The sequence below is a fragment of the Cervus elaphus genome, chromosome 12, assembly GCF_910594005.1.
Source record: "Cervus elaphus chromosome 12, mCerEla1.1, whole genome shotgun sequence".
Classification (NCBI taxonomy): domain Eukaryota; kingdom Metazoa; phylum Chordata; class Mammalia; order Artiodactyla; family Cervidae; genus Cervus; species Cervus elaphus.
This window is the reverse complement of record NC_057826.1, coordinates 82,138,630-82,162,494: the sequence shown is the minus strand read 5'-3', so window position 1 is coordinate 82,162,494 and position 23,865 is coordinate 82,138,630. Positions and strand designations below refer to the sequence as shown.

General features: G+C 45.0%; 1 protein-coding gene across 5 annotated transcripts in view; it reads left to right on the top strand.

Annotated features, from left to right (window-relative positions):
* Positions 1-23,865, top strand: part of THSD4 (thrombospondin type 1 domain containing 4) — a 639,243-nt gene that overhangs the window by 80,994 nt on the left and 534,384 nt on the right. For all 5 annotated transcript variants that reach the window (XM_043919742.1, XM_043919743.1, XM_043919744.1 and 2 more), the window contains one exon: positions 15,445-15,806. In XM_043919742.1, the coding sequence (XP_043775677.1) occupies positions 15,445-15,806 (362 nt within the window). The remainder of the gene's footprint in view (positions 1-15,444; positions 15,807-23,865) is intronic.

The window sequence follows — 23,865 nt, the reverse complement described above, 5'->3', positions numbered from 1 at the left end:
GCTCCTAGGGCCTGGGAATAGAGGTGAAAACACAAGATCCTCACATATAAGGAGGCATTTCTAGTCTAGATGGGAGCAACAGAAAATAAACAAGCAAGCATATAAGAGTATTTCAGACTGTAATAACTGCTATGAGGGAAACAAAACAGCACAGTGGAATAGTGACTCTGTGTGTGACTATCTGTGTATGTTTGTGTGTGTGTGTGGGTGTACATGTGTGCCCATGTACACTTGCTACTTTAGATGATGTGGCCAGGGAACCCTCGTTGAGGAGATGACATTTGAATTAAGGTATGATTGACAATGGGACTTCCCTGATGGCTCTGTGGTGGAGTCTGCCTGCCAATGCAGGAGATGTGGGTTCTATCTCTAGGTCTGGAAGATTCCCTGGAGAAGGAAATGGAAATCCACTCCAGTATTCCTGCCTGGGAAATCCCATGGATGGAGGAGTCTGGCAGGCTACAGTTTATGGGGTCAAAGAAGAGTTGAACACGATTTGGTGACTAAACAATAACAACAGCTGGTGAGTGTGGGGAAGCTAGCTTTAAAATGCAGTCAAGTGAGTTAGTAATGTGCCTGTCTGGCACATGGTTGGGGCTTAGTAGACATTACTTGCCTCTCTTTTTAGAAGAATCAAAGAAATGCTGTTTAAACACAAGAAGATAGATTTTTATAGGTCATTGGGTGTAATGAGAAGAATCTCAAAGGTAACCAAGGAATTCAACTGGACCATGGAAATGATAGGGTCAGAAGATTTGTTTGCATCCCAGACGATTGCACATCTTCCAGGAATGGCTGCTCATGGGTGTTCCTGGGTTAGCAGCAGTTTTCTAGTAGCATTTGCACCTGGGCCCCTGATAATTAGCATCTTTTCCTTTGTTGGGAGGCCCCAGTTTTCTGTTCACCTGCTCCCATGGTACATGTAAATAATAACTTTACCTCCTTAATCAAACAATATCAGATTTGAGTTGTAACCTGTTAAATGTATGGAGAGAACTGATATGAATATTATCTCCTTAAAGAGGCATCAAATTGTGCAAGGTAGAACACTTCCTAAAATAGGCCTGTTCCTCTTCTGAAGTATTTTCCTTTGACCTATATAAATAATAGTAAATAACCCTCAACTAACCATCATATAGCATTTTATGGGACTTCCCGGTGGCTAGTGGTTAAGAACCCACGTGCCAATACAGGAGACATGGGTTCTATCTCTGGGTCAGGAAGATCCCCTGGAGAAGGAAATTGCAACTCACTCTAGTATTCTTTCCTGGGAAATCCGATGGACAGAGGAACCTGGCGGACTACAATCCATGGGGTCAGAAAAGAGTTGGACACGACTTATCAACTAAACAACAAAAGGGCTTTATGTCTTCTGAAGCTCTTTGGTGTGCAGTATTTGGGCCTCAGAGCATTCTCGAAAATTAAATGCCAAGGGCAGAGAGAGAAGAGTCTGAACTTTGGAATCAGCCCAGCCTGGAGTCAAATCCTGGCTCTCAGCCTCATCATTTTTCTTTAAAATTAAAACAGTGTTTTATAAGCCAACGACCCATAGATCCCTGGGTCTTTTGTGTATACTTGGTGATCTGCATCTTAAATTAGATTTTTTTAGTTGAGAATTTTCATTTTGATGATAACCTAAAAGTATTAATATAAGTCTATTCTGGGTAATCTGAATGACAGTTTATACCTTCCTTTTAGTGAGGAAAGGTTTAAAATTTTTTCATTCCATAAAAGGGTGGAGATATATGTGATACCATCTGGGTATCAATCTCCAAAAACCCTGTGTTGTAGAAATGCAGAATCAGGTCTACTTTCAGCTGTGTGCACAGGTTCTGTCTTTCATGACCCAGGTCACATTCATTCCTAATAAGTACAGTGGTAATTAATACTGAATATTTTTAATTAAGCAGGATTTAAAATGTTTTTCAGCCTTATACATAGACCCTTCTCTGTGATGGATTGGTGGTTTAAAACAAGTTCATTTTTCAAAAGGAAAAAATAACTCAAATGATAGTTCATCATGCTCAAATTCAGAAGAGTATAGTCAATAAGTAAAATTTCAAGAGCTTAGATATATCCTGGTCACAGTCTGCAATGTTTAGTTTCATTAACCATCCATCACATTAAGCTAATATTGTTAATTTGATTTTTTGTTGTTCTCAGTTTTATACTTATTCCATTTGTAGGTGAGCATAAGAAGTTTACATTTGGTATGAGACACATCAAGAAGTTATAATGGAATACAGTAAAGTGTGTTCAAAATTCTCTGAATGCCTAAAGAACAGAGCAGCCATCCTTGCCTAGAGAGTTGGGGTTGTCTGCAAAGAGGGTGTGGCATCCAGTAAGTCTAGAAGAATGAGCAGGAACTTATCAGGTGAAGTAACGGTGGGAGCAAGGGCTTTTGAGCCCAGGAGCATGGGCTGTATTAGGCAAAGAGCGGTGTAAAGACTTGGGGCAGTTGAGTGAGAAGTTAAGAATAGGGAAGTGCTAGCAGGGGAGGCTACAGGTCCGGGAAGAAGCCAAAGAGTGAGGGGACTTATGAGCCAGGCTGGGGGACTAGTTCTGGAGGCAGAGGGGAGCTCCAGGAAGTCAATAAACTTGGGACTTGGATGCATGGTTTTTAGGACTGTAATTCTGGAAGTGAAAGGAAGGGGGGTTGAATGGATAGAGACCAGGCGAGAGCAGATGAAAGTGAAACCTTGCCCCAGTCGTGGGCCCTGGGGACGGGGGGAACGGGACGGAGTCCAGAGACATTTTTGAGGTCAAGCTGTCATATTTTATAACCATTTGGATGAATCAGAAGGTGGAACAGGTATTCAGGTCTTGGTTAGGTGACATATTGGGTGTGAGAAGCCCATGTGTGGGTAAGTAGAGTTGGTGATTTAGAATATAAATCTGGTGCTTGGGAGAGAGCTTGGGGCTACTCATTAATAAGGGAAATATCATCATGAAAGATCATTGCTGATGCTACAGTATTTCCCTGTAAGAAGAGTTGGATAAGCTTGGAAAGCCAAGAGTGGAGCCCTAACATTTGAAGAGTTTGAAAAGAGGAGAAGCCAGCAGATAGAAGAAGACCTAGATAACAGAAGAGAAGAGAGCTGTACGTTTAGGAGGAAGTCTACGACAGCATGGTGTCCTGGAGTCAAGGGGAGAGGAAGTTTCAAAAGGCAGGAGATAAGCAGGGGATCAAGTGCTGAGTGCATTACTTTGAAGAGATAGGAGAGCGGGCATGCTGTTCTGGGGAGAGGAGGTGTTTGAAGTTTCATAAAGCAGGAAACCAAGCAGTTGGTACATTCGTCATTCATTCATCCCTGTGCTCATTCATCCTTCCATCAGACATTCTCCTAGGGCCTTGCCAGGTGACAGACACTGTAAGAGGTGCTGTTAGAGAGAGTAAATGGAAGACAAAGATAAATAGGCATAATACCTGCCTTGCGGGCTCTTGGTGGTGTTGGGGGGACAGATAGTTATAGTTATGTACACAGATAATTATAGTGCCGGGTGGTAGGTGCTACGGAGAGGGATGTGGGTAGTGACCCTGCAGCATGGGAGAGAGACCATTAGACCTGGATGGGAGAGGTCTTTGGAGCTGAGTCGGAGTTCCCAGGCAGAGGAGGAGGGGAGAGGGGAGAGGCGTGTGAGCTGTGAGCTTAGCAGGGCGAAGGCAGAAGGGGGGAAGCATGTGTCCTACTTCTCAACTTCATCCATGCCATGAGCGCAGTGGGGGGATGGGGGAGAGGGCAGCAGAGGAGTTGAAGCTGGAACGGAAGGGTGAGGCTGGTTTGTGAGGTTTATGAAAAGCTTCAAATGCCATGGCACAAAGTAAGTTTGGATCTCATCTTCTGGAGGGTGAGAACTCAAGAGACATTGGTAAGCAAGAGAATAATGCAGTAGGGCTAGATCTTGAGAAACTAGCTTTGATGGCATGAGGAGGAGTGAGTGGGTGAGGGAAGGACTTGAAGATGGGAATCCAGGTAGGGCCCCATCTCAACCCATCTACAGCCTCCTTCATCCCGCAGAGTGTTTACTGAGTGTCTCCTGTGTGCTCTGCTCTGCGTGGGATGCTGCCAGTTTCCAGGGGATGCTTTCAAATTGCTTTCCTTCTAGGAGCCTGCTGATCTCAGCTGCTTCCTGGGGAGTGCTGGCTACTGACTCAGATGCAAATGGCCAAATCACCAGGCAGAAGTCTCTACTGGAAGGTTCCGAGTCAACCTCTGGTCCAGAAGCCAGCACTCTTTATTGTGTGAATTACTCACTATTTTGACTTGTCCCGGTTGGCTTGGGTTGCAGGTAGTGGATTGTTGTTGAGAGCATGAGGCCAAATGGACTAGCCACCGAACAAAAGAACACACCCAGGCCCTGCGCACAGAGAAGACATCTGCTTGTGTTCCCCGAGTAACTGTGCAGCCACCCAGGGCGGCCTCGGGACCCAGGCACATGCTCCGTGTTATTTTCTAGTTACAACCAAGGATGTTTCCATGTGTCTGGTGATGAAAGAGTCAGGTTCATTTCAGAAGGGGGAGTGTTTCTGATTATGCAGATCACATTCAAATATTCACCTCATTCCATCCTTCTGGCCGGGCTCTGCCTTTGAATACTATGGGAAGGCATCCGGGCCTCCTTTGCACCACATTTAGGGAAGATCTTCTGTGCTGAAAGCCTGCTCTTGGCTGGCAGTGGAGATCCCTGGGCACAACCTGTGGGATTGCCTCTCTGTTGTGGTACTTGAAGCGAATCCATACGTGGCAAGGAATGTCAGCTCTCTTCCAGGAAAAATCAAAGCCTGTTAGCACTGGAAGGGACCCCAGCCCTCATCAAGCCCAACCGGCTCATTTTACTGATATGGAAACTGAGGTCCAGAGCCACAGACCAACGTGCCCCAAATCAGAAAGTGAGTTACAGTGGACTTGGGACCAGAACACAGGGGCCAGTCCAGGGTTTCCCACGAGTCTTCTCTTCCCTTCTCTTTAATCTTCCTACAGTTCCGATTGCCACTGTACTTCCTTTCTTAAAAGTACATTTCAAATGGAGGCTGCTTAGCGTGGATCCCATGTTAGGTAGGTATCCTTCTGTGGATGCTTTCCTGTCTCGTTTGATAAACTCTAGTTTGTCATCAAATTGAATGACAGAAGTAAAAAGGGTGGGAAGAAAAGCAGGGAATTTGAGGGTAATAAAATAGTGTGGCTAGAGCATTTGGGGATTAAGGAATTAGCAGTGTGTAGTAGAGGCCCAAAGCCCAGAGGGTAAGTCAGTTGGATGCTTTCCATCACAGAGGTTCCCAACCTCCAGGCTGGGAACCAGTACCTCCTGTCAGATCAGCATTAGCTTAGAAATAAAGTGCACAATGAATATAATGTGTTTGAATCATCCCCAAACTATCCCCCCCACTAAGGTCCATGAAAAAAAATTATCTTCCACAAATTTGGTTCCTGGTGCCAAAAAGGTTGGGGACCGCTGCTCTAGAGGCATCCAGGGACCAGTGACTCTCAAACCAGAGGATGCATTCAAATCATTGGGGAAACTTGTTTAAAATGCATATTCCTGGGCCTCACCCAGGAGATTCTTATTCACCAGGTTTGGTGTGAGATCCAGGGATCTGCTTGTCTCCAGCAGATGTGAGGTTGATGATGTTGTGGGTACCAGGTGGGTCACACATGGAGAAGCAACACAGGACTAGGACTTAGGAGGACAAGGGTATATCTGTGTTGTTCTCCAGTGTTTGGGTCAGACTGTGGTGCTGGAGAAGACTCCTGAAAGTCCCTTGGACAGCAGGAAGATCAAACCAGTCAATCTTAAGGGAGATCAACCTGGAATATTCACTGGAAGGACTGATGGTGAAGCTGAAGCTCCAGTATTTTGGTCATCTGTTGCAGACATAGTCCCTGATGCTGGAAAAGATTGAGGGCAGAAGGAGAAGAGGGCAACAGAGGATGAGATGGCTGGATGGCACCACCGAGGCAATGAACATGAACGTGGGCCAACTCCAGGAGATGGTGAGGGACAGGGAGGCCTGGCATGCTGCAGTCCATGCAGTCACAAAGTGTCAGACACGACCATGTGACTGAACAACAACAGATACTCAAGTACCATATTTGTGGATGGATATGATGGAGTTTGATGAATTTAAGATCATTTACTTAAATCCTGAATTTAAGATCAGGATTCGTCAACTCAGTGAACACAGGTGTTAAGAGAGGGCCCGAGGGCCTGGCAGATAAGACTTGGAATTTGCAGGGCAACAAAACTCATACTTACTTAGCTTTCGGGTGGCTCTCTGTCAGTGGGTTTTCCTCTGTATGGTTCATGCTTTAGCTGAGGCTTGGTATTTCTCTTTCCACACATCTCCCTCTCTCTCCTCCTTGGCTTCCACCCACTCCTCCCCCTTTATTATGGTTTTGTGCAAATGCATCCTTTTAAAATGCATTTGTAGAGCTCTCTTATTTATAAACTTTTGACGCGATAATCAAGGTTGAGCATGTTTTACTCCAGGCTCCCATTTTTGTGAGATTCTTATATTCATTTTGCAGCTGCTGGCCTTGACATTATGCTGAAAGGTTAAGAGTAGGGGTTTTTGCAGTCTGTGTTGTAGCAGAGTCAAGATAGCTGGCTAAAATGTAAGGCTGAATTTGTGTCTCTGAGAAAACCATCATGGAGGTCTTTCATTTACATCTGGTTTGAGTTTGGAGCTTCTTCATCAAGGCGCACCACCTCCCAGTACTCCTGCACAGGTAACAAATATCCTAGCCGGGGGGCCAGCTCCATGTGCCTGCTTCTGTGTGCTATCAGAGTTCCAAAGCTTTGCTCGCTGGGATGAAGCTCCAAGGTGTATTTTTGTCATGTTTGCTTTAGGGTGTTGATTTGGTTATGTGGCTAAAACCAAAGGCTTATTCTCCAGTCTCTTCTAGAACAAGACTTTAGAATGTCAGACTTTACATGTGACTCCCTTTCTATGAAGAACAGATGGTGGGTTTAATTTCGTAGAAAGAAAATTAGAAACCAGTGAAATCTTACATGATTTCACATTAGTACCGAAACCAAATACATTGAAAACATTCAGAACTGTTCCTAGTTATGGATCTACTGGTGGCAATGAGAAATTCCCAGGGCGTTCTGTAAGGAGGACTTCCACCAACACTTGGTTTATTCCATACCTCTCCCCATCCCCCAGCAGTCTGTTCTGAATCTTTCTCCATTTAATCTATTTATTTTTATTTATTGAGCAAGCAATATTATAACCATGACTGAACTTTTTTAAATTACAAGAAAACTTACCCTGGGTCCAGCTTGAGTAACAGATTGTATGTTTTCATTTTTCCATGTCCCCTTCCAGGCTTTGTTCATATGCCTACAGAATCTTTACATTTTTATAATCACAGTATAGTTACAAGTTTGTATTTGGCATTTTTCACTTAGTATTATATTACAGGACTCTTTTCGCATTGCTCTGTATTATTCATGATGATGATATTTCATTGAGTCATGAAGCCCCAGTTTATCTGACCATCCTATTTCAGTCATACGTTCATCCACCTTAAAAAGATGATGATGAAATAAAACACAGCCACCATCATTCAGATTGTTGCTTTCCCAACTCTTCTCTAAGCTCACTTGCCATCTGTCCCTGTGAACCTCCTATTCACTTAGCACCTCCTATTCCATAGTGGCTGTGGTTCTCTGGTTTCATTGACTGTCATCAACTGTTGTCTCCATATGAAGCCTCCAGCCCTGGACTCCTTTAATCCTGAGGCTTCTGCCAAGTTGGGGCCACCTTTGGTCATCCCAGTCATTGCTTTCTTTCCAAGTCCTATGCCAAAGGCAGAACCAACTTTTTTCATCTTATCTTGGTTGCCACATATTATTTTCAATCATTTAGATACCATTTGGGCTTCCCTGGTGGCTCAGATGGTAGAGAATCTGCCTGCAATGTGGGAGAGCTGGGTTCGATCCCTGAGTTGGGAAGATCCCCTTGAGGAGGGCATGGCAACCCACTTGCCTGGAGAAACCCCATGGACAGAGGAGCCTGGCAGGCTACAGTCCGTGAGATTACAAAGAATCGGACATGACTGAGTGACTAAACACACACAGATATCATTTAGGATTCTTAAACTGCAAGCCACAGAAACTAACATAAGCATTGGGGAACTCACTGTAACCAGCCTAGGAAGCAGGTAGGCACTGAGGCACTCCAGAGAGCAACAGGAATGGTCTCAGAACATAAGTGATGGGATCAGAATGAAGGACCCAAAGCTGTCTGTGGTCTTTTGGCCACTTTACTGGAGATTTCAGATTCCAGGGATTGTTCACTTGGCTCATACTGCTTACCTTGGCTTCAGCTGTCAGGGTCCCTGAATACATTCCTATTATACTTCATCCAGTGTGGAAGGGGATTTCCTAAAGGACTCAGGGAAAAGGTAATGATTGCCAGGCTGCCCTATGCATACATCCTACCATCAATATAAATTTACACAAACATCCCTTCCTAACAGTAACTTCCAGACAACAGATCCCAAAATGTTGTTCATTACAGCATCCAGCTCCAAACCAAAACCTTTGGGGGATTTTAATCCTCCTACTACCACCCCTTCTTTTGCACAGCTCAAGTTAAAATAGGGATGTGACTACCTTGATTCTCCTACTTCTCTGAATGCCTTCCATTTTTTCTGCTCCCTGGCTCATGGCCAACAGTGACTATTTAGAAAAATACTGTAATAACAAGCAGTTTTTTAAAATTAGCTAATTAATTTGATTGCCCTGGATCTTGGCTGCTGTGCATGGGCTTTCTCTAGCTGTGGTGCACGAGATTCTTAGGGTGGTAACTTCCTTTGTCGCAGAGCACAAGCCCAAGGGCGAGCGGGCTCCGTAGTTGTGGCTCACAGGCTTACTTGCTCCTTGGCATGTAGAATCTTCCCAGACCAGGGACTGAACCTGTGTCCCCTGCATTGGCAGGCAGATTCTTAAACACTGGACCACCAGGGAAGTCCCAAGCGTTGTTTTTCATATGAGGAAGGGGACTATTAGAAGATTGGAGGATTTTATCCAAAGTGTACATCTCCTTGGATCCTAGCCTCACCCCAGGCAAGACATATCATAACCTCTGGGGAAAAGGCATGCATCGTATGTGTACTTTGAAAAATCTTCTCTTTCAATTCTCTTATCTTGCCTCTACATCCATCCTCCCCCATTCTCGAAAACCTCCAGTGGAATGGAGAGAACATCAATTTGATTTGACAGCTGGATCTGCTTCTTACACATTATAAAACTTGTGTCGAATGATTTAAGTTCTTCCAGTGGAGGGACGAAATGGAGCTCTTCTATGCTCCTGCTTGGTGACTTCTAGCGTGTTTGTGTCTATACTTCATTCTTTTATTTCATTACCCAATGACACTGTCTACATTATAGATGTCTATAGATGTCTACATATAGATCTACATTATAGTCAGTCCTTGGATATGAGAAATGTGGGTTCCAGGACCCCCAAGGATACCAAAGTTTGCGGATGCTGAAGTCTGTTATTTATGTAAGATGGTATGGTATTGTGTATAACCTATGTGCCTCTTCCCAGAAACTTTAAATAATCTCTGGATTACTTATAATACCTCATACAATGTAAGTGATGTTTAAATAGTTGTATAATGTAAATGTTATGGCTTCACAGGTGGTGCTAGTGGTAAAGAACCCATCTGCCAATGCAGGAGAAATAAGAGATGTGGATTCAGTCCCTGGGTTGGGAAGATCCCCTGGAGGAAGGCATGGCAACCCACTCCAGTATTCTTGCCTGGAGAATCCCATGGTCAGAGGAGCTTGGTGGGCTACAGTCCAGAGGAGCCTGGTGGGCTACAGTCCATGGGGTCATAAAAAAGTCAGACACGACTTAGCAACCTAACAACAACAACAACAACAGTGATGATATCTATAAATAGGTTTATTTTCTACATACTGGTCTACTTCTTGTTTGTTTTTTTTTTACTAATTAATATATTACAGAGAGTTGTCCAATTTAACAGATATATATATCTACTTCATTCTAACAGGTTAGTTGTATTCCATTGCTTGAATGGATTAGATTTGGGAGGCTTTAACCAAGCTCCTTTTCATAGATATTCAGGTTGTTTCCAGATTTTTTGATTTTGTTCTTATGAAAAGTATGGCAATAAAAGTTTTTCTATATACAACTTTATGCACTAATTTTGAATGTATCTAAAGGGTGAAGTACTGAAAGTAGAGCTGCTGGGCTCAAGGGTTTGTGCATTTAAAATTTGGTAGGTACTGCAAAGTTCCCTATTAAGAACTGCCCCAGTTTAGACTCCCATCAACAGTGAACATTCTTTCCGTATTGATATTGTCAAACTTTATAATCTTTGCCAATCTGATGGGGGTAAGTGGAATTCTGTTGTTTTAGTTTGCATTTATTTGATTACACGGAACATTATACAGTTTTCATATATATGTTGTATTTCTCTGCTATACTAGTCAGCTTGGGCTGCTAAAACAAAATGTCATTGACATGGTGGCTTAAACAACAGGAATTTATTTATCATGGTTCTGGAGGCTGGGGAAAGTCCACAATCAAGGCACTGGCAGATTTGATGCCCCAGTGGGGACTCTTTTCCTGGCTTGACGACAGCTAGCTTCTCACTATATCCTTAGATGGTGGAGAGAAAGACAGAAAGTGCTGGTCTTTCTTCCTCTTCTGATAAGGATACTAATCCAGTTAATCCTAAATGAAATCAACACTGAACATTCATTGGAAGGACTGATGCTGAAGCTGAAGCTCCAATCCTTTGGCTACCTGATGTGAAGAGTGGATTCATTGGAAAAGACCTTGATGCTGGGAAAGATTGAGGACAGGAGGAAAAGAGGGTGATAGAGAATGAGATTGTTGGGTGGCATCACCGACCCAATGGACATGAGTTTGAGCAAACTCTGGGAGATAGTGAAGGACAGGGAAGCTTGGTGTGCTACAAGCCTGGTATATGACCATGAGGTCGCAAAGAGTAGGACATGAACAACAACCATCCCATGAGGGGAGAGGTCCCATCACATGGCATCATTGAAACCTAATTAACTCCCAAAGGTGCCATGTCCAAATACCATCACATTGGGGTTAGGGCTTTAAGACATGAACTTATGAAATGACTATAAACTACCCATTCATGCCCTTTGAACCTACTTCCGTTGGGTTGTTCGTCTTTTTTCTTACTGATTTGTTAAAACAATGGGCTAGCAGTTGACAGGGCTTTGAGCTTCTATTATTTGTTTTTATCTCTCACTATGATTTATTCTTTGGTTTAGCTGTTTATCACTGACTAACCAAGGTCCTGTGAGTTAGTCCTAATTTTAGGAATAGTGTGTCTGAGAAGACTTGGAATTTTCCCCATCCTGTCTCATAGAAAACTCCTTGACCATCAGAAAAGGAAGGAGGAGGGTCGTCGGGAGGACTGGGAAGGAGTAGAGGGCGGATGGGAGGCTGATGGAACTAGGAGGCTGATATCCAAAGCTCTCCTCCCTTTGTTTTTTCCTTTGATATTTCTTTCTTTCTCTGCATTTCCCCTCCTTCTTTCCTTTCTGTTTCCCACTTTGTTTCTGGCTGTGTACTATAAAAATACAATTCTGGAGCTTGTGGTTGGATTCTCACCATGGGGACTGAGATGGAATTTCAAGTCACTCACCATAATTCAACTTTATAAATTAGAGAATTCTTATGAATAGAAGAGGATGGAATGTGGTTTCGTGTTTTCTTTCCCCAGGGACCCTGCCCAGTTTGGCCATAGGAAACTAAGCTAAGGGTGGGATTAGTTCTAGGAAGTGGATTTTTAGCTGCATGTCTAAGCTAGATATTATAGACAATGCCTTAGTTATCTGTGTTCACGAGAAATCAGGAAGTGATGGGTAACTGAAGTCCCCAAATGTGCCAGAAATATACTTCCTCTGTTTGATCATCCCAGTTATCCTTCTACAAGGACTATCAAAGAGGATTTATTTCTATTCATTTTACTCTTCTGTTTCCCCCTAACAACACAGGCAGGGAGGCAACATGCTGCATGAAAAAGAAAGTGCTGGACTAGGAGTCATGTGTGTGCCTCAGCTGCTCAGTCATGTCTAACTCTTTGTGACCCCATGGACCGTAGCCTGCCAGGCTCCCCTATTCGTGGAATTTTCCAGGCAAGAATACTGGGGTCTGTTGCCATGCCCTCCTCCAAGGTATCTTCCCAACCCAGGGATTGAACCTGAGTCTTCTGCATCGACAGATGGATTCTTTACCACTGAGCCACCAGGGAAGCCCAGATAGGAGTCAGGAGACCTCAATTTTAGTCCTGTCTGTGCCCCTCACTAGCCGGAGACTATGGGTAAGTCATACAGCTTCTCTGAGCCCCAGTTTCTTCCTGTAAAAGGGACAAAATAATCAATCTCCCAGAGTGGCTCAGGGGCCCTGTAAAGTGTGACCTGGGGTTAGTGGTGCCAACACCATACAACCTGTCCCCATGCTTGTGAGCTGTCTGCATAGTGCTCAGCGCAGAGAAGGAGCACGACAAATGTCTGTATGCTTTTCTTCCTTGTCCTGGAAGGACCAGCAGACTATGTTAATTTCCTATGGCTGTTGTAATGAATAACTACAAACTTAATGGCTTAAAGCAACCGAAATTTATTCCCTCACAATTCTGGAGGCCAGACATTCAAACTCAAGGTATTTTCAGGGCTGTGCTTCTTCTAGTAGTTAGGGGTGAATTCTCCTTACTTCTTTCAGCTTGTGGTATACTTCTTTCAGCTCCTGGCCTGTGGCTGCTCAACCCAGCCTCTGCTTCTATGGTCACGTGGCCTTCTCCTCTGTCTTCTAAGGACACTTGTTATTGGATTTAGGGCCCCCTCCATCCCCCAGAAGAGGATGATCTCATCTCAAGATCCTTAATCACATTGACACTGACCCTTTTTCCAAATAAGTTCACATTTACAAGTTCTCAGGGTTAGAGCATGGACATATCTTTTGGGGAAAGGCACCATTCAAACCGCCCCACACACTCTAGGGATTACTTTATATATCAAGACTGCAACCTGATTCAACACTTTTTTTTTTTTATAACCACCCAGTGAATCCATCATCAGTTTATTAATAAATCAGGATATGTCAGGGAGGAGAAGAAAGAACAAAAGCTTGTTTTTTGTTTGCTGTGTTTTGTATTTACAAATAAGAGAAAAGCCTTCTCTCCCGGGTCCCCAGTTTAGGAGTGATGAGTTTACTGTATTTGCCACTCGTGTGGCCATCCCCGTCCTCTATTCACATCTGGTAATTAGGAAACTGCAGCCCTTCAGTCACATAACCTTCTGTCCTGACCTTGCTCCAACCATGTCTCCTGCTGGCTGCAGCCACATGACCTCTGACCTCTCACCGCAGCTCTCTGAACATGGTGCCCGTAGACTGGCAGACTGACATCCAGCTCTGGGCTTGAACCTCTGATTAGATGGTTCTTTGCTGAGCTGCTCAGCCCTCTCACTCATCCTGGCTTAGTCACTCTCTGAACCTTCAGGGACCCAGTTTAAACTCTCAAGGTCATCCAGAGACCCCTCTGTGCCCTGGAATGTAGTTGAGTGACAGTGACAGTTCTCAGCCACTCAGTCGTGTCCGACTCTTGGCGACCCCGTGGACCGCAGCCTACCAGGCTCCTCCATCCATGGGATTTTCCAGGCAAGAGTACTGGAGTCGGTTGCCATTGCCGTCTCCAGGAGACCCTGGTTCAATTCCTGGGTTTGGAAGATCTGCTGGAGAACGGATAGGCTACCCACTCCAGTATTCTTGGACTTCCCTGGTGGCTCAGCTGGTAAAGAATCCACCTGCAATGCGGGAGACCTGGGTTCGATCCCTGGGTTGGGTAGATCCCTAGAGAATGGAACGGCTACCCACTCTAGTATTCTGGCCTGGAGAATTCCATGGACTGTATAGTCAGACCACGGGGTTGCAGAGTCAGACACGACTGACTGACTTTCACATAGTGTTGCTCAGTGTCCCAAGGGTAGGAAGGACATTCCAGGGAATGATCCAGAAGCTCAAGAGCAGTCTGCTGGAGAGAGAGCAGGCAGTGCTAGAACTGCCTAGAGTGGGGGCTGAGGAGACTCGTGTCCAAACTCTGCTGCGACCACATGACTGAGGCAGGTCACAGGTCTCCAGTCCTTGGGTGGGAAACTTCATCTCTGAAAGGTGAGGATGTTTGTAACCAGGGCTGCTGAGAGCACTAGAAATTACATGTGCTATCTGGCACCAAGTGGATACCAGAATAATTACAGCTATTTTACCATCATTCCTCCTCTGAGGACTTCTCAATCCATACCCTACCCAGGCAGGCAGCCAGTTCCCCGGGAGGCTCCCCTAGTCTTGTCTTAGCTACATAAAGCTCTCTGCTGCTAGGTCCAGTCCATTTGTGCAACCTGGGGTGCATCTCTCCTTGTTCTCAGGTCCTAGCTCAACACTGGTATACAGCTGGTACTCAGGGCCTGTCTGCATCATGAAAGAAGACAGGGTACCCATGCTTAGCACTCTGCTTGGCATGATAGCTCTCTGTGAAAGGGCCAGTTAAATGTATGGGAATGTTGAATCACCTTCAGGATAGAACTTTAACTTTCTGATATTTTTAATCTCTCCTGATTCACCACGGAAGCAGGAAAGATGATCATTATGGTTTTACTAAGCACATATTTAGTGCCTGTTCTCTGCTGTATGTGTAGATATCCTAACTTAAATCTTCTTAGAGCCTTGTGAGGTAGGTAGGTCCCATCCCTCTTTAGGACGCAGAGAGCTTCAGAAACTTTCTGGTCGCCCTGGTAGAAGTGGCAGGGGTGTGATAGGGCATCTGCTTCTGGAGCAGGGCCTCTAAACCCTCACACTGCGTTGCCTTCACTGCATGGAGACACTGGGCCGCGGCCTCCTCACCGACTTGAGGGAAGCCCTGTCCTTCCAGCCTGGACCCCAAGGACCTGAGGGGTAAGCCTCAGTTAAAATGTGCGAGCAGTGCACTGCGCTCGCCAAGGCCATGGTCCCCAAAGCCAGGATCACATACAATTTTGGTGAGCCCTATGCATTTGTGCCTTTGTGTGTCCCTTCCTTTATTTTAAAAAAAAAAAAATATATATATATGTATATAATTATATATACAAATTATATAAATATAAAAATATATAAAATATGTATATGTATACATACACAGTTGTGCCTTTGTGTGTCTCTTCGTTTATATATATGTGTGTGTATGTGTAGATATATGTTCATTCTATCTTATTACTTCGTCTGTATGAAGACGAGTATAACCCAAGCCGGGTTCTGTTTTGTTTCTCAGATTTTAACACAGGCCCTGTGCCAACTTGTGCCTAATGGATACGCCTTTTGGGTTATCCACGGCTCTGCGGGTTAAGCAGGAGCGGGTATGGCGGTCCCCTAACGGGCCTCTGTCTCCACAGGTCCCGCAGCGGATGGCTGTGGCCGAGGGCGCCCCGGAGGACGGCGGCGGCGGCGCCCCGGGCGTGTGGGGCTCCTGGGGCCCCTGGTCCGCCTGCTCGCGCAGCTGCAGCGGCGGCGTGATGGAGCAGACGCGGCCCTGCCTGCCCAGCTCGTACCGCGCACGCGGGGGCCCGCGGCCCGGAGCCCCCGCGCGCGCCTTCGCGGGCCACGTGGTGTCAGCCGTGCGCACGTCGGTGCCGCTGCACCGGAGCCGCGAGGAGACACGCGCCCCTGCCGGCCTCAACTCCAGTCGCCAGGGCCCGGCGCTGCGAGGCAGCCGGCATCCGCAGGCCCGGGGCCGCGAACCCACGGCGGAGAGAAGGTACCTGCCCTCTCGACCCCCGCGCGCCCTCCCGCTATCGTCCTTGTACCTGCTGGGATGTGCCGCACTCGCCACTCTTCATCCTAGATCGCGCGGTTAAAGCTTTGCTTCTGCCAGGTGGGGAGGAATTCTTGGCTCCACGGGTCTCCTTCCATCCTTTGATTTATTTTGCAGCCTTTTAAAGCGTTGAGGCCACTCCCACCCCCTCGGTGATTCTGAATAGTCTTCAAAGTGAAGCTGAGTTTAAGAATGTCCTTAGGCTCAACTTTAGGGAGGCCCTGCGGAGGACTGAAAGAGCTACCTGGAGCGGGGAGACCTCCTTCCTAGTACTCCTCTGCTGCTGCTGCTAAGTCGCCTCAGTCGTGTCCGACTCTGTGTGACCCCATATACGGCAGCCCACCAGGCTCCGCCATCCCTGGGATTCTCCAGGCAAAAACACTGGAGTGGGTTGCCATTTCCTTCTCCAATGCATGAAAGTGAAAAGTGAAAGTGAAGTCGTTCAGTCGTGTCCGACTCTTCGCGACCCCATGGACGGCAGCCCACCAGGCTCTTCCGTCCATGGGATTTTCCAGGCAAGAGTACTGGAGTGGGGTGCCCTTGCCTTCTCCGAGTACTCCTCTAGTGCTGGGGAAAAGGGAGAATCCTGGCCGCAGGCTGTGTGGATTTGAGCTGAGAACACAAAACAAGGGGCTTTTTAAAACCAAGAGCTGACATGAGTTTGGAATCCCTGAACAGATTGGGTGTCTGGAGTCTAACTTGCTCCCAGCCTATAGGTTTCAGGATTCTATGAATTTTTCTAGAAAGTTTCTCCAAAGTATTTTGAGTGAACTCACAACTGTGAGAATATGTTTAATTAATTAGATCTAGATGTTTTTTAGAGTCAGCAAAATGTAAACTCCAGAAATGGCATAGTGGTATCAGAATAGCTGTATAACTCTCCAAAACCTTAGGTGGCTAGGCTAGCATAAATAAGCCAAAATAGGCAGTGCCCATGGAAAGGTAGGAATACAGATGCTGAGAAAAACTTGTTAGTGAACTAATCAACAACATTCACAGATTATTCAGTATTCATTCTGCAGCATTTGTTGGGCACCCAAGGTTCATGATAAATTCTGAGAGAATATTCCTATGAAAGCAATTTGTTGTTCAGTTGTATAGTCCTTTCTGACTCTTTGTGACCCCATGAACTACAGCGCACCAGGTTTCCCTGTCCTTCAGTATCTCCTGGAGTTTGCTAAAACTCATGTCCATTGAGTCAGTGATGCCATCCCACCATCTCGTCCTCTGTCAGAGAATGAAAGCAATAAAGAACAAACATTTACAGGAAGAATAGTAAGTATAAGCTAAGCTCACTGTGCTTAAAGAAAGTGAAAGTCTTTGTCGTTCAGTTGTGTCAGACTCTTTTCGACCCCATGGACTGTATAGCCTGCCAGGCTTCTCTGTCCATGAAATTCTCCAGGCAAAAATACTGGAGTGGGTAGCATTCCCTTCTCCAGGGTATCTTCCTGATCCAGGGATTGAACCTGAGTCTCCTACATTGCAGGCAGATTCTTCACCATCTGAGCCACCTGGGGAATCCCCACTATGCATAAGAAATACTTAGTTTAGTCATTAAGCCAAATTAATGCCCAGTTTAGGCAGGGTGCAAGTGTATAAGATGGGCTGCCTGGCCCCTCTTGTCACTTGCAGTTCATACATTAGCATTGATGGCCACCCTTCCCCACTGTGGTTAACACTACCTGAGTCCTTCTCAGCTGCCAGCCACCTGGAAATAGAGAGGAGTTACAACCCATCCACCCTTGCCTGCACAGGTCTTTCTTGACCTGGTCGTTAGCATTTTGGAGAGAAAGGGCCATTTCACAGAGAAGGTGCTTTGGCCAAATCCTGAATTGATAAACCAGATTTGAGCTGAGAGAAGGGAGATTTTGGAGGCCAGGCTGGCCTGCCAGTGGGAGAATAGAAGAGGAGATCACCTGGGAGAAGGTGCTTCCTTCTTTCTCTGTTCCTGAGTATAGACCCGAGGACCCCCCAGTACCACTCTGGGACTGAGAGGCTGCTGCTTCTAAAACCAAGGGTTTGGTATGTGTTATCTCTCTTCATCCTGACCACAACCCCATAATAACATAGCTCTCCAGTCCCTTATCTAAAATGCTTATGGCAGTGCATTTTAGAATTCAGAACTGTTCAGAGTTTATCAAGGTGATTCAGGGAATATTTCACATGTTAATGGCATTCCTTCCATGGCATGGGGCAGCACCCCATCAGCAAACACATTACTATTGCTGCAGTGAAACCTACAAATGTTCACATCAGCTGGGAAAGAAAAAAAGACCATAAAAAGCCTTATGTCAGTTAAGGTGAGGCTTGCTGCCCAATGAGTTTTGGTACCAAACAGAAAAATGCAAAAAGCAAAAGAAAGACAAAAAGTTGGTTTTCCAAATGCTTGGTTTCAAAATTTCAGATTTATAACAGCTTATGGAATGCCTGTTCTGTACCAGCCACTGTTCTTGTCTCTTTACACGGACAACCCTATAAGATAGGTACTAACATCATCCTCATTTTAGAGGTGAGGCCCAGAGACCCAGAGAAGGGGAATAACCTGCCCAACGTCACACAGGTAGTCTGTGAAGAGTCAGGATTGGAACTCAGGCAGTCCTGGCTCTAAGGACGTGATGTACTAGGGACTTCTCTTCCAGCCTCTGTGGCTGAGAACCCAGGAGAGCTGCCTGGGGAACAGGCTGCAGTTGGCTGCAGGCCTGGGCTGCAAGCATTCCACCCCGTGCGTTTTGGCAGCAGGATTTTTTTTTTTTCTTCTAACTTATTGACAAGGGGCCAATTACTGTTTACTATGAAGTTCCTACAAGTTTCTATCATGCTTTTGTAATTTGACAGTTTAAGATGGAACAATCCAGATATTAGCCTGGAGGACCCACACTGCTGACAAATGTCGAGCTCTTCCTAGCTGACGAAAATCACATTTGCTTATATTTATTAGTCATTAGGAACTTGCATAGCATATGTGACCCCAGAAGAGATGTCAGTGTGTTCTCTGGATGGCTGTCTGCCTCACTCTCTGTTTCAGGTTCAAGGTTTGAAGCAAAGGCCATTGGGGGTTTAGATGTTTAAGAAACTGTTAGGTTGTTATGCTAGCCGACTGAAAACCTAACTGGAGCCAGCTAACAAAACAAAATGATACAACCTTCTAACAGATATTTATTAAGCATCTAATATGTTGTAAGGCCCCAGACAGACACAAAGATTTAAAAACCAGGTTAGGGATGCTCCAGGTTCTTACTGACAGTTAGAGCAGCTGCTTGCAAACCGAACTTTTTTTTGTATTCTTAAAAAAATTTTTTTTAATTGGAGAATAATTTCTTTACAATGTTGTGTTTATTTCTGCTATATAGTGATGTGAGTCAGCAGTAAGTATACATATATTCCCTCCTTGAGCCTCCCCGCCGCCATCTCACCCTTCTAGGTCATCTCAGAGCACTGAGCTGAGTTCTCCGTGTTACATAGTTGCTTCCCACTTGCTCTCTGTTTTACACGTGGTCAGTGCTACTGTCTCAGTTCCTCTCACCTTCTCCTTCCCCCGCTGTGTCCTCAAGTCCATTCTCTACAGCTGCCTCTCCGTTCCACCCCTGTGAATAGGTTCATCTGACCATTTTTCCAGACTCCATATATATGCGTTAATATGTGATACTTGTTTTTCTCCCTCTGTATGACAGACTCCAAACTTTTTTTTGTTTATTTTTAATTGGAGGATAATTGCTTTACAATGTCATGTTGGTTTCTGCCATACCAAACTTCACTATTTTTTGAAGCATAAGAATCCTGTCTGCAAAATCAGTCTTAGGTAGAGGCTCCGTTTGTCACACAGACAAAAGCTGAGCTGCTCTGGTTGAAGCCTCAGAGGCACCGCTGTAGAAATTCAGGGTCTAGATCCAAATACAGCAATGGTTTTCAACCTCTGTTGACCATAAGAATCCTTTGCCCATCTTTTAGAAGTCTTGACATCCCGGTTACATCCCAGATGAACATCTGGATCTCAGAGGGTTATGCTCGGATATCTATATAATGTCAATCCAGCCAAGGCTGGGAACCACCGACCTGGAAGTATCTCTTTGGAACCTCAAGGTTCCGTGGTAAGTCTTTTAGGAATCAGTATTGTCCAGTAGAATTTTCCAGGTTTGGTGAGCACCTGGAATCACTTGCAGTGGGGTGGGGAGGTTTGTTAAAGGTGGAGTTGCCCATATATATAAAATAGGTAATTAATGAGAACCAACTATATAGCCCAGGAAACTGTAATCAGTGCTCTGTGGTGACCTAAATGGAAAGGAAAACCAAAAAAAAGGGGCTATATGTATAGCAGATGCACTTTGCTGTAGAAACTAGCACATTGTAAAGCAACTATACTCCAATAAAAATTAATTAAAAAAAAAATAAAAAATCACATAAAGAAGTTCTAAAAAAAAAGTGGAGTTGCCCAACCCCCACTCTCTCCCTTGCTTGGTGAGGATTCTATTTTGTAGGTCTGTGCTGTGACCTGTGTAGCTTTATTTTAAATGATTTTGGTATGCTCCAGAGTTTGAGAACCACTGCTCTAAAAAGTTGGAAAACACATGAGTGTAAATGCCTTCCGGACAAGGCAGTGTGTTGAAATAGCCATGGTAATGATGATGGTGACCATTTTGGAGCGTTCATATGTACACATGCTATGTCGAATGCATTGTAATACTGGGTTGGCCAAAAAGTTTGTTTGGGCTTTTCCGTAAGATGGTACAGAAAAGTCCAAATGAACTTTTTGGTCAGTCCAATGTTTACAGCTCACAGGGCCCTATGAGGCAGTTGCAAAGACTCACATTTTACAAATGACACTGAGACTCTGAGGAAGAAGTGACTCCATCAAGGTCACCCACTTCAGAAGCAACGGAACCAGAATTCTCAGTATATCTATCAGAGTCCAACACTAAGGCTCTTGTCTCTGAAATGAGTGTTTTTCAAATGGGCATTTTGAAAGTGAGGCTTCTCGTTTCCAGCAGGTGTGGTCCAGAAAAGCTAATTGGAGGTTAGAGACATGTCTTGAAAAGTGGATGAGGTTTGGTAGTCAAGATTTAAAAGAACTGCTTCTCTTCCTTCCAGTGTTTAGCTCTCTTACCCAGGGAAATCCTTGCATGTAGTCCTGGGCACCAGAAGGGTTCAAAAAAGTTGGAAGCCATGGTCCTTGTCCTTGTGGGCCTGACACTGAGATGGTGGATGAGTGGCAAACCCATAGAGCACTACAGGGGCCAGAAAACAGTAAAAATGTGACCAGAGTTCAGGAAGATTGGAAAGTTCTTGTGGGATGGAGCTGTCAGGAAATACTGCACAGAACAGGTAGAATTTGAACCCAACCTTGATGAGTAAATACAATTTACTTGGCTGGAATTATGTGGAAACTTCTTGAGTCTACCATTTGCTTCCCATATCAGATCTTTGTCTCATTAAAACACACACACTCACACTTTAAAAAACCTTTGAAAGCATGTCATTACTGATTGGTGCTCTCCCGAGCATCCTAAAGTTACTTAACTCCTCTGAACCTCAGGGGCTTCATCTTTCAAATAAGAGCAGCAATAGTAATATCTATCATATGGGATTGTTGAGTCTTGAAATGAAATAATATTTGCATTGCCCGGTCCATAGTAGTTGCTCAATAAATTATAGATCTAATTTCCATTATGAATTTAGAGGCTGGGCAGAAGTGTGTTAGATAGTTCCAGTTAGAACTCTCATTAAACTCATCTGTACTTACCATGTTCCTCTCAGACTTGCCCTTCTAGAGAGCCTTTTTCAAAATTAAAGGTAACACTCATGACTTAAACTAAGTTTGGTAAACTAATACTTATCTGTTTGAGATGAAAAATGAAAATTTTCTCCAGTATTTGCCCCAAATTATTAGTATAATAACTTACATATATAATGACTGTATATATATTGGGTTGGCCAAAAAGTTCACTTGGGTTTTCTGTAACGTGGAAAAATCCAAACTTCTTGGCCAACCCAATATCTAGTAACACTGAAACCATCTCTATCATGAACTCCAAAATCTGTGTGGGATCACAGAGGAAACCAACTTAGCCATGGTCAAAAGCTGGCCATGCAAAAGTTTTCACATAAAGTATTTGCTTTTAACGCCTTCCTCTGAATTACAGGGCTTAATTCAGAGAGATTACCTGGGCATTACCGTTTTGTGTTTCATTTTCATTTTAATTCAGTCAGCGTTCCTTGTGTATTTGTTATGAACCAGGCCCTGTGCTAAATACAGAAGGGATAGTCAGAGGAAGGAGGTGTGGTTTTCAAGGACCTCCACACCTAATGAGCAAACAGCCCAGGGATAACCACCAGAATGCAGTGTAGTGAGTATCCTGCCTGTGGGGTGAGCGGAGGGTTGCAGGAACACAGAGGTGGAGCTCATTCTTGGGGAATTAAGATACTTGGTGGTGGAAGTACTGCCTTGCAGGGTGAGTTTGCGTTACTCAGGTGGGAAAGAGCTGGGAAGTACTTGGTATGGATGGGAGATGGCAGTAGTTTGGTGACGCATGAGGAACAAAGTCTCCTTGACCTCAAGGAGTGCTTGCTGGTGGGGTAGGGGAGGGAGACAGGCAGACATTGACAAGACCAAGTGCTCTCTTAAGAGGGATGCTCAGGGTGTGGGGAAGGAAGGGAGGGGCGGAAGGAGGCCTGGGGAGCTGGAGAAGGCATCACAGAGGCAGTGATGACAGTGAATTTTGAAGAAGAAGAAGAAGGATTTTAGCAGAGGTCATTCCCCAAAAAGCAAACTGCGAGGGCATGGTGAGCCTGTCACGTTCTGGAAGTTCTCAATGGTCTGATGGGGCTGGAGCACAGGCTGTGTATGAGGCGAGTGTGTGCAGACGAGACTAGTTAAGTCCACAGGCTCCTTTCCAAGGAGGGGTTATCAGGCAGTCGTTAAGGGGATTGAAATAGAATTTCTTGGAGAGAGGCAGTCCCTGTAAACGTGGATAACCAACTCTTTTCCATCTTAAAGCAAGATGATGTCTCCATTGTATAGTTGGTTTAAATCTCTTCTTAATGCCCTTGGGATTTTTCAAAATATTTGGCTCTGCCACCCCCGGCCCATCTCTGTAAAGCTTGGGAAGCTAGGGTTTACTGCCCGGAAGCTTGGTCCTGCTCCTCCGGTTTTGCAATAGGTGTTTCAGTCCCCTGCTGATGCTGTAACACTAACCACAGATTTGGTGGCGAAAAACAGCACCAATTTTTCTCTTATGGTCTGGAACTCAGAAGTCTAAAATCAAGGTATTGGAAGGGCTATTTCCCTTCTTGGGGCTTCAGAGGAGAATTTTTTTCCTTCTCTTTTCCAGCTTGTGGAGTCGGCCTGCCTTCCTTGGCCTGAGGGTTTTTCCTCCATCACTCACATTCAGCCCTGTTGCCTCTGTCATCTCATCTCCTTCTCTAACTCTTATCCACTGATCTTCCCCTTTTATAAGGACTCTTGTAATTACATGGCACCCACTCAGATAATCCAAGATAATCTCCTCATTTCAGAATCTTTAGCACACCTGCAAAAATCCCCTTGCCACATAAAGTTACTTTTCACAGGTTCTGGGGATGGAGTTCACAGGTTCTGGGGATGGAGTGGGGTGGAGTGGGGAGCATTAGCCAGCCTACCATAATGTGCATGCATTTGGGGGTCTTAAGAAAACCCTAGTGATAGGACAGTTTCTGTGCTGGCAGAACCACCAGCCACGTACCACATCTTGCCTAATAGTTGTCTGTGGGAAATTCAGCAGCACGGGTTTCCAGCAGAACAAAGAACAAGGATGCCTTCCCCATTGTGCCTTTCTGTGCTCTTCTTTGGACAGGCGGTGTTAATCAGGACAGTGATAATGAAGTTAAACATAATAGTTGCCCAAGGCGGCTGGCGTAGAATAAGAACTCTGTATTCCAGTCCAGAGTCCAGGGTCCAGTCCCCAGCTCTCGCTAACGCTTTGATCTTGGGGAAGTCACCTCATTTCTCTGAGCCTTGGTGTACATGTTT